Here is a 16,771-nt window from a genome sequence, read left to right on the forward strand (position 1 = left end):
TTATTTTATTCTATTCTATTCTATTTTTTTATTTTGTTTTGTTTTATTTTATTTTATTTTGTTTTTCTTTCCTTTTCTTTTATTTTTATTTTATTTCATTCTATTCTATTCTATTCTATTCTAATTTTTTTGGTGGTTTTTTTTGTTTATTCTATTTTATTTTATTTTCATTTTTTTATTTTATTTTATTTTTTCTTTTCTTTTTTATTTTATTTTATTTTTTTTTTTAATTTATTTTTGTTGTTATTTTATTTTATTTTATTTTATTTTATTTTATTTTTTCTGTTCCTTAAATCCGTGGGTTTTTGTTTGGTTTTTTTCATGTTTTTGGAAACACGAATGCAGGGACTTCGCTGCCTTAGCTGAGAATCGGGGCAGGAATTGCACAAAGTCATCCTCGGGGGGGGGGGGGGGTTTAATTTTAGTTTTTAATAATTTTTTTTTTTTTTGGAGGGGATTTTTTTTTCCCCTCGGAGAAACCAGAAACAGCTGGGGAAAAAAACCAACAAAAACACAAAAAAAAAAAGAAAAAACACCCCAAAAAGAAGCCAAAAGTGTGGGAATCCTGGAGCTGCCTCCAGCCTCCCACCCTCTGTTTTTAAGGAGCCTCTTGGAGAATCCCTCCGGCTTTTGTTCCACCGGGAGGGAGGGAGGGGAAAAGGTTTTTTGGGAAGATAAATCCTTCGTTTACATCCTTTTTGTGGATCTCAGTGTGTTTTTCAGGGTCGGTTTTGCCTTATGCTGGGGAAAGAAAAAGAAAAAAAAAAAAAAGAGATTTTAAAAAAAAAGGGACCTGAAAGTGCCCAGCTCCCCACGTGAGCCAAGATTGCCACCCTGGGACAGCAAAATTCCTGTTGCTAGAACGTGACAAAGCCCTCCAGGAGGTTGTTGTTGTCGGGTTTGATTTGTTTTTTTAATTTTTATTTTTATTTTTTACTGATTTCTACATTTTCCTGTACTGATTCTGTAAAATATTCGAGCAAATTGAAGAGTTTTTTGCACAACCCTTGGCCACTTTTGTACGTTTCCTTATTTAAAGGTAGGACACGGAGGCTTTGGATGGGATTTATGCCTCAAATCTTCCTTTTTTTTTTTTTTTTATTTTTTTTGTGAATGTGAGCTTTCTCTTGGAATATAAAGTTTTTAATCCATTGTGTGAAATTCCCTCAGTAGCCCAGGTGTGTTTCACAAGGGAGTGAAGGTGAGAAGAGCTCCCAAACCTGACCTATCAGAGGCCAAAAACGCCCTTTTCTATCCTACCTCTTGCCCAGCCTTTAAAAAAAAAAAAACCACAAAAATGGAAAAAAAAATACGAAAAGCTTTTTTTTTAAAAAAAAAAAAAAAGGGAAAAATGAAAAAACCGAGCTGCTTGTGTGCTGTTTTTTGTTGGGTGGTGTCTCAGCTGGTGCTGAGGGGGGGCGGGTGGAGCTGGTGGGATTTGGTGGGGGAAAAAAGTGGAATTTGGGCGGGGGGAAAGGCGAAATTTGGGGGGAAAAAGGGGAAAGTGGGGAATTCACGCCGCGGGGGCCGAAGGGAGTTGTAGTCCAAGCGCTATTGGGGGTTCAGCGCCTTCTTGGACTACATCTCCCAGCAGCCTCTGCGGGGCACCACGTGGTGCCAGCGAACCAATAGGAGTGCGCCGATGGCGGTAGCGGGACTCCCTTCACGGCGCTCTCGGCGGCGGTAACGGGGCCCAGGTACCGGGGCGGGCCCGGCGGCGGAGGTGACGTCACGGGCCGCGAGGGATGCTGGGAAACCTTGGGAGACGCCGGTGAGGGGGGGGAGAGACCCCGGGCCTGGCCGTGAGGGGAGAGACCCCGGGCCTGGCCGTGAGGGGAGCCGGGGCCTGGTGGTGAGGGAAGAGACCCCCAGGGCTGGCCGTGAGGGGAGAGACCCCGGGCCTCAGGATGGCACAGGGATTGTCAGGGTGGCCATTGGGGTGGCACAGGGACTGCTGGAGTGGCACAGGGACTGTGAGGGTGGCACAGGGATTCTCAGGATGGCACAGGGATTGTCGGGGTGGCACAGGGATTGTCGGGGTGGCCATTGGGGTGGCACAGGGACTGTTGGGATGGCCATTGGGGTGGCACAGGGACTGCTGGAGTGGCACAGGGACTGTTGGGATGGCCATTGGGGTGGCACAGGGACTGTCGGGATTGCCACTGGGGTGGTGCAGGTACTGCTGGAGTGGCCCAGGGACTCTCAGGGTGGCACAGGGACTCTCAGGATGACCACTGGGGCAGCCCAGGCCTGTCAGGATGCCCCTGTGCCCAGCAGGTCCCCCCCATGCCCTCACTCCCGTCTCCCCATCTCTCTCCCTCCAGCTCCATGGATCCGTGCCCGGCCCGGCCCAAAGCCCCGTCCTTCCTGTCGGACCTGGGCAAGGCCACGCTGCGGGGCATCCGCAAGTGCCCGCGCTGCGGCACCTACAACGGCACGCGGGGGCTGAGCTGCAAGAACAAGACGTGCGGCACCGTGTTCCGCGCGGGCACGCGGCGCCAGCCGGGCGCCGACGCCGTGCGCGTCCTCACCGGCTCCCACAGCCAGCTCTACTCCGTGCGCCAGCGCGACTCCCGCTGCTTCGTGGAGCTGGGGGTGTCCGAGACGGCCATCCAGACCCCCGAGGGCACCCTGATCACCCAGCTGAGCTCGGGGCGCTGCCACGCGCCCGCCTGCTCCAAGGCGGCGGCCGACAAGCAGTGCCAACACCTGAAGCTGGCGCTGGGCTGCCAGGCCGAGGCCACGCCGCTGCCGCTCAAGAGCTCGGTGCTGGGCGCCGTGCAGGCGCCCGCCGAGGCCAAGCAGAGCCTGTGGGAGCTGGCCACCGAGCCCACGGGGCCGCTGGTGCAGAGGGTCACCAAGAGCGTGCTGGTGGTCAAGTGCAAGGCCAGCCAGAGGCACAGCCTGGGCTACCTGCACGCCAGCTTCGGCCAGCGCCGCTTCTCCTGCGCCTGCCGCGCCCCCGGGCACGGCCCCAGCAAGGGGGAGGAGGAGGAGGAGGAGGAGGAGGAGGAGGAAGAGTCGCCCCCCCCACGCTGCATCCACTTCCTCGCCTGCATCTGCGCCTTCGCCAGCGACGAGAGCTTGGCCCAGGAGTTCTCTGAGTTCCTGGCCTCCGACGCCGGCGGTGGGAGCGGGCAGGGGTCCAGGGGGGGTCCGGGGGCTGGGGTCACCCCAAACGCCTGCCTGGGTTCTCCCAGCAGCCGTCCCGTGGTTCCCAGTGGGTGCTTCCCATCAGCTGGGGTTGGGTTTGTGTCCTGCCCCGTCCCTGGGGAGGGATTCGCACCGGGATGCAGCCAAATCCTGTGGGAGCAGAGGGAGGGCTCTGCTGGGAGCTGGGGGGGCAGATCCCTCTGGGTTGGGGGTCCTTTAGCAGGGCTGGAAACTCCGAACCCCTTCCCGGAGCAGCCTCTGGGGTTCATTCCCTGTGAGCTCCGTCCCACAGCAGGAATATCTGGGGTTCATCCCCCAAACCCCTCCCACAGCAGGAATATCTGGGGTTCATCCCCTAAACCCCTCCCACAGCAGGAATATCTGGGGTTCATCCCCCAAACCCCTCCCACAGCAGGAATATCTGGGGTTCATCCCCTAAACCCCCCCCACAGCAGGAATATCTGGGGTTCATCTCCCCAAACCCCTCCCACAGCAGGAATATCTGGGGTTCATCCCCTAAACCCCTCCCACAGCAGGAATATCTGGGGTTCATCCCCCAAACCCCTCCCACAGCAGGAATATCTGGGGTTCATCCCCCAAACCCCTCCCAGAGCAGGAATATCTGGGGTTCATCCCCCAAACCCCTCCCAGAGCAGGAATATCTGGGGTTCATCTCCCCAAACCCCTCCCACAGCAGGAATATCTGGGGTTCATCCCATAAACCCCTCCCAGAGCAGGAATATCTGGGGTTCATCCCCCAAACCCCCCCCACAGCAGGAATATCTGGGGTTCATCCCATAAACCCCTCCCAGAGCAGGAATATCCAGGATTCACCCCATTAAGGGAGTTCTGTACCCCAAAAGGTGCTCCCCAATAACCCCACCCAGTCCTTGGGCACCCCAAAGGTGAAAACGCACCCTGAGGGCGCAACGGGAGCGGGATAAAATCCCCCCTCCCCTCCGTGTCCCCCCTGGTGGGAGGCTGGGGGGTCCCTGGGACATTTGGGGTGTGCTGGGCAGTCGCTCTGTCCCTCTGTGGCCCCGTGGCTCGTGGTCGGGATGTTTTTAGGGACAGGGCTTTTGTCCCCAGGGCTGAAGGGGACGGTGACCCCGCAGCTGCTCCGCGGCCCCGGAGCCACGGCGCGGCCTCGGGGGGCGGCTGCAGCCAAGGCCAAGAGGAGGAGAAGGGACGTGGGGCCAGGTGAGTGTCCCTGCGGAGGGCTGGGGGTGGCAGGGAGCCGAAATCCCCCCGGGGCAGCTCCCTGGGGTCACATCCAGCTGTTGGAGCCTCTGGAGCAGCTCCCTGGGGTCAGATCCAGCTGTTGGAGCCTCTGGGGCAGCTCCCTGGGGTCACATCCAGCTGTTGGAGCCTCTGGAGCAGCACCCTGGGGTCACATCCAGCTGTCGGAATCTCCAGGACAGCTCCCTGGGGTCAGATCCAGCTGTTGGAGCCTCTGGGGCAGCTCCCTGGGGTCGGATCCAGCTGTTGGAGCCTCTGGGGCAGCTCCCTGGGGTGTTGGGCTCTCACTTGCCCCGGGCCCGTGGGGGTCACTGGGGCTGGGGGGTGCCCGGGTACTGTGAGTGACCAGCGGGTGCCGGGGCAGTCCCGGGGGCTGTGAGTGACCAGCGGGTGCCGGGGCAGCCCCGGGGGCTGTGAGTGACCAGCGGGTGCCGGGGCAGCCCCGGGGGCTGTGAGTGACCAGCGGGTGCCGGGGCAGCCCCGGGGGCTGTGAGTGACCAGCGCTCCCTCAGGGCCGCAGGGGCCCGGGCCCCTCCTGGCTCCGGACCCGGCTCATCCCGGTCCCAGGAGGAGCAGCCTGAGGAAGCCGCCGGCCGCGTCCTCCTCATCCTCCTCTTCCTCATCCTCCTCCTCCTCGCTGAAGAGACACGGTGAGCACTGGGTTTGCGTGGGTTGATGTGGATTTTGGGGAGGAATTCCTGGCTGGGAGGGAATTCCCAGAGGGGTTGTGGCTGCCCCTGGATCCCTGGCAGTGCCCAAGGCCGGCTTGGAGCCCCCTGGGATAGGGGTGGGAACGGGGTGGGATTTAAGGTCCCTCCCAACCCAAAGCATTCCAGGATTCCGTGGGCTGGTTTAGATGGGATTTTGGGGAGGAATTCCTGGCTGGGAGGGAATTCCCAGAGGGGTTGTGGCCATCCCTGGATCCCTGGGAGTGCCCCAGGCCGGGCTGGAGCGCCCTGGGACAGGGGAAGGCGATGGAAGGGGATTCGGTGGGATGGGATTTAAGGTCCCTTCCACCCCAAACCATTCCAGGATCCCGTGGGCTGCTTCGGATGGGATTTTGGGGTGGGATTTTTGACTGTGAGGGTGGCGAGGTTGCCCAGAGGAGAGCTCAGAGCCCCTTGCAGGGCCTGAAGGGGCTCCAGGAGAGCTGGAGAGGGACTGGGGACAAGGGAGGGAGGGACAGGACACAGGGAACGGCTTCCAGTGGGAAAGGGGAGATTGAAATGGGATCTTGGGAAGGAATGAGGGTGGGGAGGGGCTGGGCTGGAATTCCCAGAGCAGCTGTGGCTGCCCCTGGATCCCTGGAGGTGCCCAAGGCCAGCTTGGAGCCATCTGGGATAGGGGAAAATGTCCCTGCCCATGGCAAGGGTGGGGTGGGATGGGATGGGATGGGATGGGATCGGGATAGGATGGGATCGGGATAGGATGGGATCGGGGTGGGATGGATGGGATGGGATTTAGGGTCCCTTCCAACCCAAACCATTCCAGGATTCCAAGTGCAGGTTTAGATGGGATATTGAGAAGAAATATTGGATGTCCCTGGATCCCTGGAGGTTGGAACAGCCTGGTCTTGGGGAAGATGTCCCTACTGGAGCAGGATGAGCTTTAGGGTCCCTTCCACCCCAAAGCACTCCCTGATTCCATGAGTTGTTTGCGTTGGGTTTGTGTGGGATGTCGGGAGAGGAAAAGTCCCTCCAGCACCATGGAATCTCGTGGGTTTCCCCACAGCCCTGTGGGAACCCCTCTCTCCACGCTGGCACTGCCCCGTGCCAGGCCAGCAGCCTCTGCTTGCTGCTCTTCCCGCTCTCGGCTTCCCTTTGGCCTGGAAGTTGGTACAAATCCTCGTTCTCCTGCTTTTCCCTTGCATGGAGCTCGCCCATCCTGCCCCAGAGGGCTGGTTCAGCTCCCACAGAGCTCTGGGGGGCAAGGTTTGGGGCAGGGTGGCATCAGGGTGGCATTCCAGTGTCCCCTGTCTCCTGCAGGCTGTCACCAGGCTCTGGACGAATCCCAGGTGTCCCTGTCCTTCCAGGAGTGGCATTCCAGCGTCACAGAGCTCTGTGGGGTTGTGTCCAGGGTGCCATCAGGGTGGCAACAGGGTGGCATTTCAGTGTCCCCTGTCTCCTGCAGGCTGTCACCAGGCTCTGGATGAATCCCAGGTGTCCCTGTCCCTTCAGGAGTGGCATTCCAGTGTCACAGAGCTCTGTGGGGTTGTGTCCAGGGTGCCATCAGGGTGCCATCAGGGTGGCATTTCAGTGTCCCTGCCATTTCCTGCAGGCTGTCACCAGGCTCTGGATGAATCCCAGGTGTCCCTGTCCTTCCAGGAGTGGCTGGCCAGCGTCACGGAGCGCATCCACCAGACCATGCACTACCAGTTCGAGGGTGAGTGTCCCCTCTGGCTGCAGGACGTGGATTTTCCCCCTGGGAAGTTTTATGGGATTTGATCGAGGTCACATCAAGAGCAGGCACATCAAATTTGGGGATGATTTGGTGTCATTTGGGGAATTCTGTCCCTCTGGCCCGCTCAGGTGAGACCCCACCTGCAGCTCGGGGCTCCCAGAGTCCCCTCCGGAGTGGGGCTGGGAGAGCTGGGAATGTTCCCCTGGAGAAGGTTCCAGAACATTCCAGGCCCTAAAGGGGCTCCAGGAGAGCTGGAGAGGGACTGGGGACAAGGACGGGCTGGAGGGACAGGACCCAGGGAACGGCTTCCAGTGGGAACAGGGAGATTTAAATGGGATCTTGGGGAGGAATTCCTGGCTGGGATGGAATTCCCAGAGCAGCTGTGGCTGCCCTGGATTCCTGGCAGTGCCCAAGGCCAGGCTGGAGCCCCCTGGGACAGGGGAGGTGTCCCTGGGTGGGACTGGATGGAATTTCGGGCCCATCCTGTGATTCCAGGGTTCTCAAGCCCCTCTGCTCGTTGGGTGCCACTTTGGGAACGCCGTGTCCCTTCTGGGGACCATTGGGTGCCATTTTGGGAACCATTTGGGTGCCTTTTTGGGAACGCCGTGTCCCTTCTGGGGACCATTGGGTGCCATTTTGGGAACCATTTTGGTGCCTTTTTGGGAACGCCGTGTCCCTTTTGAGGACCATTGGGTGCCATTTTGGGAACATTTTTGATGCCATTTTGGAAACACCATGTCCCTTTTTGGGGACCATTTGGGTGCCATTTTGGGAACCATTTGGGTGCCATTTTGGGAACATTTTTGATGCCATTTTGGGAACGCCGTGTCCCTTTTGGGGACCATTGGGTGCCACTTTGGGAACCATGTGGGTGCCTTTTTTAGAACACTGTGTCTCTTTTGAGGACCATTGGGTGCCACTTTGGGAACCATTTTGATGCCATTTTGGGAACACTGTGTCCCTTTTTGGGAACACTTTTGGTGCCATCTTGGGAACGCCATGTCTCTTTTTGGGGCCAACTTTGGTGCCATTCTGGGAGCCATTGGGTGCCATTTTGGGAACCATTTGGGTGCCATTTTGGGAATGCCATATCCCTTTTTGGGGAACACTTTTGGTGCCTTTTTAGGGGTCCTTTTGGTGCCTTTTTGGGAACACCGTGTCCCTTTTTGGGGATGATTTTGGTGCCGTTTTGGGAACAATTTGGGGGACATTTTGGGAGCACTGTGTCCCTTTTGGGGACCATTTGGGTGCCATTTTAGGAACACTTTTGGTGCCATTTTGGGGGTACTTTTGGTGTCATTTTGGGAACACTTTTGGTGCCATTTTGGAAACACCATGTCCCTTTTTGGGAACACTTGGGTGCCATTTTGGGAACATTTTTGGTGCCATTTTGGGAACACCGTGTCCCTTTTGAGGACCATCTGGGTGGTGCCATTTTGGGGGTACTTTTGGTGCCAGTTTGGGAACACTTTTGGTGCCATTTTGGGGGCACCGTGTCCCTTTTTGGGGATGATTTTGGTGCCATTTTGGGAGCACTGTGTCCCTTCTTGGGGACCATTTGGGTGCCATTTTGGGAACACTTTGGGTGCCATTTTGGGGGTACTTTTGGTGCCATTTGTTAACACTTTTGATGCTATTTTGGGAACACCATGTCCCTTTTGGGGACCATTTGGGTGCCATTTTGGGGGTACTTTCGGTGCCTTTTTGGGAACACCTTTGGGGGCACTTTTGGTGCCTTTTTGGGGATGATTCGGTGTCATTTTGGGAACATTTTTGATGCCATTTTGGGGGCACTGTGTCCCTTTTTGGGGACCATTTGGGTGCCATTTTAGGAACACTTTTGGTGCCATTTTGGGAACACTGTGTCTCTTTTTGGGGACGACTTTGGTGCCATTTTGGGAACATCTTTGGTGCCATTTTGGGAACACTGTGTCCCTTTTTGGGGACGACTTTGGTGCCATTTTGGGAACACTTTGGGTGCCTTTTTGGGAATATTTTTGATGCCATTTTGGGAACACCGTGTCCCTTTTTGGGGACGACTTTGGTGCCATTTTGGGAACACTTTGGGTGCCTTTTTGGGAACATTTTTGATGCCATTTTGGGAACACCGTGTCCCTTTTTGGGGATGACTTTGGTGCCATTTTGGGAACACCGTGTCCCTTTTTGGGGACGACTTTGGTGCCATTTTGGGAACACCGTGTCCCTTTTTGGGACCACTTTTGGGTGCCATTTTGGGAACCACATCCTTACCATCTGTGCCTCTCAGCCCCAATGCCACTGTCCCCACCCCCCTCCACCACCGCGTCCTCCCTGTGACCACAGGGACCCCCCAAAACAGGGACAGCCTCCAAATCCCAGACATTTTCCTGGGAATTCAAGCAGAGCCCTGCCCTGCTGATCCCACGAGCTGCAGGGACACTTTGGGATGGGGGTTTGGGACACCCCTGACCCCGCTGTGGCCATCCCAGGCCGCCCGGAGCCGCTGGTTTTCCACATCCCCCAGTCCTTCTTCGAGGCGCTCCAGCAGCGCATCTCCAGCGGCAGCGGCAAGAAGAGGCTCCCCAACTCCACCACGGGTGAGGGATCCCAAGGAAAAGGGGGAAAACTCGGGAAAACCCCTCTGGGAGCTGTGTTTGGGGGGATAATCAGGGGCACGGAGAGGATTCGGCGCTGCCCGGGCGGTTCCCGGATTTTTCTTGGCTGGTGCTGAGTGGGAAATGCTGAGGGGGAAAACCAGGGGGAAAGAAGGATGGGAAATAAAGGGGGGAAAAAGAGGCAAAAATGGAGGAAAAGAGGCAAAAAAGGGAGGAGAAAAAGGGGAAGAAGGGGGAAAATAAAGGGGGGGAAAAGAGGCAAAAAAGGGAGGGGAAAAATGGGGAAGGAAGGGAAAAATAAAGAGGAAAAGAGGCAAAAAACGGGGGAAAAGAGGCAAAAAAGGGAGGGGGAAGAAGGGGGAAAATAAAGGGGGGAAAAGAGGGATGGGAAATAAAAGGGGGGGAAAGAGGCAAAAAAGGGAGGGAAAAAATGGAGAAGGAAGGGAAAACAAAGAGGAAAAGAGGCAAAAAATGGGGGAAAAGAGGCAAAAAATGGGGGGAAGTGGCAAAAAATGGGGGGAAAAGGAAGGAAAAGGAAAAATAAAGAGGGAGAGGAAAAAAGGGGGGGAAGAGGCAAAACTGGGGGGAAAGAGGGGAAAGGGGAAAAAAGGGGGGAGAAAGAGGCAAAAAATGGGGGAAAAGAGGGGGAAAGGGGAAAAAGGGGGGAAAGAGGCAAAAATGGGGGAAAGGGAAAAAGGGGGGAAAATAGGCAAAAAATGGGGGGAAAGAGGCAAAAAATGGTGGAAAAGAGGGGGAAAGAGGAAAAAGGGGGTAAAGAGGCAAAAATGGGGGAAGAGGCAAAAATGGGGGGAAAAGGGGGAAAGGGGAAAAATGGGGAAGGCAAAAAATGGGGGAAAGAGGCAAAAATGGGGGGGAAGAGGCAAAAATGGGGGGGAAAAAGGCAAAAATGGGGGAAAAGGGGGAAGGAGAGGAGAAGGAGGGAAAGAGGGGAAAAAGGGGGGAAGGAAAGGGAAAAAGGGGGGAAGGAAAGGGAAAAAGAAAGGGGGCAGAGGCCCCCCCCAAGCCCATGCCCACCCCTGCCCGCAGCCTTCGTGCGCAGGGACGCGCTGCCCCTGGGCACCTTCTCCAAGTACACCTGGCACATCACCAACGTCCTGCAGGTGAAGCAGATCTTCGACACGCCCCAGGCAAGGGGGGACCCCAAAACTGCCCCGGGGAGGGCAGGGGGGGACCCCAAAACTGCCCCGGGGAGGGTGGGGGGGGGACCCTAAAACAGCCCCAGGGAGGGACCCCAAAACAGCCCCGGGGAGGGCAGGGCTGGACCCCAAAACTGCCCCGGGGAGGGCAGGGCTGGACCCCAAAACTGCCCCGGGGAGGGCAGGGGGGGACCCCAAAACACTCTCGGGGAGGGCAGGGGGGGACTCTAAAACAGCCCCGGGGAGGGCAGGGGGGGACCCTAAAACTGCCCCGGGGAGGGCAGGGTGGTTTTAGGGGATTTGGGACCCCCTGAGGAGGTCGGTTTAGGGCATTTGGGACCCCCCTAAAGAAGTTGGTTTTAGGGGATTTGGGATCCCCCAAAGAAGGTGGTTTTAGGGCATTTGGGACCCCCCTAAAGAAATTGGTTTTAGGGGATTTGGGGACCCCATCAGGAGAGGGTTGGGGGACCCCCTAGGGAGGTTGGTTTAGGGGATTTGGGACCCCCCAAAGAAGGTGGTTTTAGGGCATTTGGGACCCCCCTAAGGAGCTCGATTTAGGGCATTTGGGACCCCATCATGAGGTACTTTTAGGGCATTTGGGACCCCCCCCCCAGGAGGTGATTTGGGGGGGATTTGGGACCCCTCAGACAGTGGGGGGACACTCGGGGAGCGAGGCCCGGCGCTGAGCTCTGCCGGCTCCGCAGGTGCCGCTGGAGATCACGAGGAGCTTCGTGCAGAACCGCGACGGCTCCTACGAGCCCTTCCGCAGCCCCCGCGTGGAGGTGGAGCGGCTGCCCGAGGGGCTGGGCCCCCCCGAGAAACAGCCCCCGCTGCGGCCCCTCGAGCTGCAGACCTTCCTCAAAGTCGGTGAGAGCCGGGGGGGCACCGGGGCACCCCGAAACACAGCCGGGAGGGGCAGGGGGGAACCCCAAAACAGCTCTGGGGAGGGGCAGGGTGGGACCCTGAAACAGCTCCGGGAAGGGCACAGTGAGACCCCGAAACACAGCCGGGAGGGGCAGGGGGGAACCCCAAAACAGCCCCAGCAAAGGCACAGTGAGACCCCCAAAACAGCTCTGGGAAGGGGCAGGACTGGACCCCAAAACCCATCCGGGAGGGGCAGGGGGAAACCCCAAATCCCATCCGGGAGGGGCACCGGGGGACCCCAAAACAGCTCCAGGGAAGGGCAGGGTGGAACCCCGAAACAGACCCGGGAAGGACAGGGGGGACCCCAAAACAGCTCTGGGGAGGGGCAGGGCTGGACCCCAAAACCCATCCGGGAGGGGCAGGGGGGGACCCCAAATCCCATCCGGGAGGGGCAGGGGGGACCCCAAAACAGCTCTGGGGAGGGGCAGGGTGGGACCCCGAAACAGACCCGGGAAGGACAGGGGGGATCCCAAAACAGCTCTGGGAAGGGGCAGGGCGCGACCCCAAAACCCATCCGGGAGGGGCACTGGGGGACCCCAAAACAGCTCTGGGGAGGGGCAGGGTGGGACCCCGAAACAGCTCCAGGGAGGGCACAATGAGACCCCAAAACAGCTCCGGGGAGGGCAGGGGGGGACCCCAAAACAGTCCCAGGAAGGGCACAGTGAGACCCCAAAACAGCTCCTGGGAGGGGCAAAGGGGAACCCCAAAACAGCCCCCAGGAGGGACAGGGTGAGACCCCAAAAGAAGGGATGGGAAAAGGGGGTCCCAGAGGTGGGGGGGCTTCAGGGGAGGGGACAAGGGGGGGGTCCCAGAGGGTTGGGGGCTCCAAGGGAGGGGGTCCCAGAGTTGGGGGCTCCAAGGGATGGAAAAGGGGGGGTCCCAGAGGGGGGGGGGTTCAGGGGATGGAAAAGGGGGTCCCAGAGGGTGGGGGGCTTCAGGGGAGGGGGTCCCAGAGGCGGGGGGGGTTCAGGGGATGGGAAAAGGGGGTCCCAGAGGGTGGGGGCTTCAGGGGTTGGAAAAGGGGGGGTCCCAGAGGGTGGGGGGCCCCAAGGGATGGCAAAGGGGGGGTCCCAGAGGGTGGGGGGCCCCAAGGGATGGCAAAGGGGGGTCCCAGAGGGTTGGGGGCTTCAGGGGATGGCAAAGGGGGGGTCCCAGAGTTGGGGGCCCCAAGGGATGGCAAAGGGGGGTCCCAGAGGGTGGGGGGCTGGGCGGGCCGGGCCTGCAGCACCCCCGTGCCCCCCCAGGACACACGTCCCCCACGCAGAAGGAGCCCACCCCGTTCACCATCGAGTGGATCCCCGACATCCTGCCCCGCTCACGCCTCGGGGAGCTGCGCCTCAACTTCCAGTACGGCCACCACGGGGGGCCCCGGCAGCCCCCCGCCCCCCGAGGGACCCCCCCCGAGCCCCCCCCGGGCACCGGCACCTTCTCCTGAGCCCCCCGAGAAAGGGGCACGGGGGGCTGGGGCTGGGCATGGCACCGGGGAGCCCCCCCAGAATAAAGCAGCGCCACCCCCACCCCACAGTGTGCTGAGTGTCGGGGGGGCGGCTGGGAGACCCCCAAAATGGGGGGGGAGACCCCAAAATGGGGGGGGGGGGAGAGCCTCGGAGTGGGGGGAAAGGGGGGAGACCGGAGAGATGCCAGTATTGGGGAGGAGACCCCAAAATAAAGGGGGAGACCTGAGAGACCCCAATAATGGGGAGGAGACCCCAAAATAAGGGGAAGACCCCAAAATAAGGGGGGAGGACACCTGGGAGATCCCAATAATGGGGGAGACCCCAAAATAAGGGGAGAGGACCCCAAAATAGGGGAGGGGAACCTGGGAGATCCCAATAATGGGAGGAGACCCCAAAATAAAGGGGGGGACCTGGGAGACCCCAATATTGGGGGGGGGAGACTCCAAAATGGGGGACGGGGACCTGGGAGACCCCAATATTGGGGGGAGACCCCAAAATGGGAAGGGGGAGACCCCAAAATAAGGGAAAGGGACCCCAAAATAGGGGAGGGGAGGGGGACCTGGGAGACCCCAATAATGGGGGGAGACCCCAAAATGGGGGGACCCTCCAAGACCCCCCAGTGGTAGCAGGGGATGCCCAGGAAAGACCCCCAGCACCCCCAGTAGGCGTCCAGCAGCTCCCAGTTGCTCCCAGTTGCCCTCTGTGGCTCCCAGTTGCACGCAGAAGCTCCCAGTAAACAGCAGCTGGCTCCCAGTAGGTGCCCAGTTGCTCCCAGTTGCCCTCAGAAGATCCCAGTTACCTTCAGGGACCCTCAAGAGCTCCCAGTAAGCGGGACCTAGTTCCCAGTAGGCTCCCAGTTGCTCCCAGTAAGCACTCAGCAGTTCCCAGTTGCTCCCAGTAAGCACTCAGCAGTTCCCAGTAGGCTCCCAGTTGCCTTCAAGAGCTCCCAGTACTCCCAATATCCCCAGGGTTCCCAGTATCCAGGGTTCCCAGTATCCCCACTCCCCCCAGTGCTCCCAGTTTGCCCCCAGTATCTGCAGTACTTGCAGCACTCCCAGTGATCCCAGTCCCCCCCAGTGCTCCCAGTGCCCCCCAGTACTCCCAGTATCCCCCAGTGCTCCCAGTTCCCCCCAGTGCTCCCAGTATCCCCCCAGTGCCCCCCAGTATCCCCCAGTGCTCCCAGTGCCCCCCAGTGCTCCCAGTGCCCCCCAGTATCCCCAGTGCTCCCAGTGCCCCCCAGTATCCCCAGTGCTCCCAGTTCCCCCCCAGTATCCCCAGTGTTCCTAGTTCCCCCCAGTATCCCCAGTGCTCCCAGTGCCCCCCAGTGCTCCCAGTTCCCCCCCAGTATCCCCAGTGCTCCCAGTGCCCCCCAGTATCCCCAGTGCTCCCAGTGGCCCCCAGTGTTCCCAGTTCCCCCCCAGTATCCCCAGTGCTCCCAGTGCCCCCCAGTATCCCCAGTGCTCCCAGTGCCCCCCAGTGCTCCCAGTTCCCCCCCAGTATCCCCAGTGCTCCCAGTGCCCCCCAGTGCTCCCAGTGCCCCCCAGTGCTCCCAGTTCCCCCCCAGTATCCCCAGTGCTCCCAGTGCCCCCCAGTACCCCCAGTGCTCCCAGTGCCCCCCAGTCTCCCCCAGTGCCCCCCCCGCGCTGACCTCCCGCCGCCAGGGGGCGCCGCCCCGCCCCAGTGCCCCGCCCCCAGCCAAGATGGCGGCGGCGGCGCGCGCGCTGCGGGTGAGGGGAGAGGGGGGGAAAAACACCGGGAATGAGGGGAAAAACACCGGGAATGAGGGGAAAAACACCGGGAATGGGGGGAAAAACACCGGGAATGAGGGGAAAAACACCGGGAGTGGGGGGAAAAACAGCACCGGGAATGGGGGGAAAAACAGCACCGGGAATGGGGGAAAAACAGCACCGGGAATGGGGGTGACGACGCGAACGGGAGGGCACAGCGGGACAGGGGGGACAGCGGGGGCTCCAGGCCTGTGAGGGGCACTGGGGACGGGGGGCACTGGGGACACTGGGGATGGTGGGCACTGGATAGGAGGGCCAAAGGAAGGGCTGTGGGGTCACTGGGGATGGGGGGCACCAGCTGTGGGGTCACGCCGGCGCTGTGCCCACTCCGGAGACACCAGCGTTGCTCCGGGGGTTTCTGGGGACGCGCTGGCTGCTGTTGGGCCCAGGGGACGGGGCCGTGCCCCTGCCAGGCTGTCCCCAGCCCTGTCCCCCCCTCTCCAGGTAGTGCCCTGTGCCCTCCACATCCCCAGCGCCACCCGGCACCTCCACACCACCCCCGCCTGCCTCAAGGTGAGTCCTTGGGGACCCCGGGGCCGTGTCCCCATGGCCCCCCATGGCCCCCCGGGCCAGCCGCGGTGTCCCCGCTGAGCCCGCTGTCCCCACAGACGCGAGCGGCGCGGGTGCGCGCGGGCAAGGGCGACAAGCTGGTGACCTACGAGCGGGCACACCCGCCCCACTACATCGGCCACCGCAAGGGCTGGCTGTCCCTGCACACCGGTGGGTGACACGGGCACAGCGGGGACCTGAGGGCACTCTGGGGAAGGGTCACGGCGCGTTGTGGGGGACAGGGACGTGGAGCAGGAGGGGACTGTGGGGATGGGGGCATGGGGGGCATTGTGGGGACTGGGCATTGTGGGGATGGGGACAAGGGGGGCACCTTGAGGACATGGGGGTGTTGTGGGGACTGGGCATTGTGGGGATGGGGACAAGGGGGGCACCTTGAGGACATGGGGGTGTTGTGGGGACTGGGCATTGTGGGGCACGTGGGCGTCATGGGGATGGGACACGGGGACATGGTGGGGACAGGGATGTGTGGGGCACAAGGACACTGGGGACAGGGATGTGTGGGGCACATGGGCACGGCGTGGGCAGGAGGGTGTGGGACGCAGGGACTGGACACAGGGGACATCCTGGGGATGGGACACAGGGACACGTGGGCACGGTGGGCATAGCGACGAGGGCATCCTGGGGATGGGACACAGGGACACAGTGGGGACAGTGACGTGGGCATCCTGGGGATGGGACACAGGGACACGTGAGGAATGGGGACACACGGCACACGTGGGCATGGCATGGACAGGGACCCGTGGTACCCATGGGCATCCCAGGGATGGCACACACGAGTCCTGCGGGGCCAGGAGCACGCCGGGGCTGGCACCCAGTGCCACCGCTGTCCCTGTCCCCGCAGGGAACCTGCGTGGCGAGGCGGGCGCGGCGCAGCGGGCACTGGAGGACGCGTTCCTGCGGCGCTTCCTGTACGGGACCTTCCCGGGGCTGCTGGCGGACGAGGTGGTGCTGAAGCGCCGCGGGAACCTGCTGGTCATCGGTGCCCTGCTGGCCCAGGCACTGCCACCCCCCAAGCTCTACTTCCTGCTGGGCTACGCCGAGACCCTGCTCGGACACTTCTACAAGTGCCCCGTGCGCCTGGAGCTGCAGACTGTGCCCACCCGCGTGCCCTACAAGTACCTGTAGGGCTGGGAATAAACCTGGGAACATCCCACAGGGAATGCTTTGGGATATCCCCTGTGTGCCCTACAAGTGCCCGTAGTGCCAGGGATAAAGATCCCACAGGGAATGCTTTGGGATATCCTCAGTGTGCCCTACAAGTGCCCGTAGTGCCAGGGATAAAGATCCCACAGGGATGCTTTGGGATATCCCCTGTGTGCCCTACAAGTGCCCATAGTGCCAGGGATAAAGATCCCACAGGGAATGCTTTGGGATATCCTCAGTGTGCCCTACAAGTGCCCGTAGTGCCAGGGATAAAGATCCCACAGGGAATGCTTTGGGATATCCTCAGTGTGCCCTACAAGTGCCCGTAGTGCCAGGGATCAAGATCC

The 16,771-nt window shown here is 60.0% G+C and overlaps 2 protein-coding genes across 3 annotated transcripts; both read left to right on the forward strand.

The window, feature by feature from the left end:
* The first annotated feature begins 1,666 nt into the window (after positions 1-1,666).
* On the forward strand, positions 1,667-12,971 carry LOC309582928 (uncharacterized protein C2orf42). Of its 2 annotated transcripts, none has more exons than XM_082298357.1 (9): positions 1,667-1,771; positions 2,325-3,127; positions 4,243-4,353; positions 4,905-5,042; positions 6,670-6,774; positions 9,261-9,368; positions 10,434-10,534; positions 11,248-11,410; positions 12,712-12,971. In XM_082298357.1, exons 1-9 carry the CDS (start codon positions 1,746-1,748, stop codon positions 12,900-12,902), a joined length of 1,746 nt encoding a protein of 581 aa, XP_082154483.1. In that variant the 5' UTR covers positions 1,667-1,745; the 3' UTR covers positions 12,903-12,971. The 2 variants fall into 2 exon arrangements, with proteins under 2 accessions (XP_082154483.1, XP_082154484.1); XM_082298358.1 differs by having other exon boundaries at positions 6,717-6,774; positions 10,517-10,534; positions 12,732-12,971.
* Positions 12,972-14,612: 1,641 nt separating this feature from the next.
* MRPS24 (mitochondrial ribosomal protein S24) lies at positions 14,613-16,453 on the forward strand. Its single transcript, XM_082298373.1, has 4 exons — positions 14,613-14,651; positions 15,156-15,224; positions 15,320-15,431; positions 16,123-16,453. The coding sequence occupies exons 1-4, from the start codon at positions 14,625-14,627 to the stop codon at positions 16,404-16,406; spliced, it is 492 nt and encodes a 163-aa protein (XP_082154499.1). The 5' UTR covers positions 14,613-14,624; the 3' UTR covers positions 16,407-16,453.
* Positions 16,454-16,771: the final 318 nt, after the last annotated feature.

Source organism: Coloeus monedula (genome assembly GCF_965178545.1).
Source record: "Coloeus monedula genome assembly, chromosome: 28".
NCBI lineage: Eukaryota > Metazoa > Chordata > Aves > Passeriformes > Corvidae > Coloeus > Coloeus monedula.

Bases quoted from the DNA above. Each gene is read 5' to 3' on its own strand.
- LOC309582928 (XM_082298357.1), top strand. From the start codon at position 1,746: ATGCTGGGAAACCTTGGGAGACGCCG. The intron at 3,128-4,242 runs GTGGGAGCGGGC...TTTTGTCCCCAG, and splicing joins CCTGGCCTCCGACGCCGGCG to GGCTGAAGGGGACGGTGACC. The intron at 9,369-10,433 runs GTGAGGGATCCC...CCCTGCCCGCAG, and splicing joins GCTCCCCAACTCCACCACGG to CCTTCGTGCGCAGGGACGCG.
- MRPS24 (XM_082298373.1), top strand. From the start codon at position 14,625: ATGGCGGCGGCGGCGCGCGCGCTGCGG. The intron at 14,652-15,155 runs GTGAGGGGAGAG...CCCCCTCTCCAG, and splicing joins CGGCGGCGCGCGCGCTGCGG to GTAGTGCCCTGTGCCCTCCA. The intron at 15,432-16,122 runs GTGGGTGACACG...CTGTCCCCGCAG, and splicing joins CTGGCTGTCCCTGCACACCG to GGAACCTGCGTGGCGAGGCG.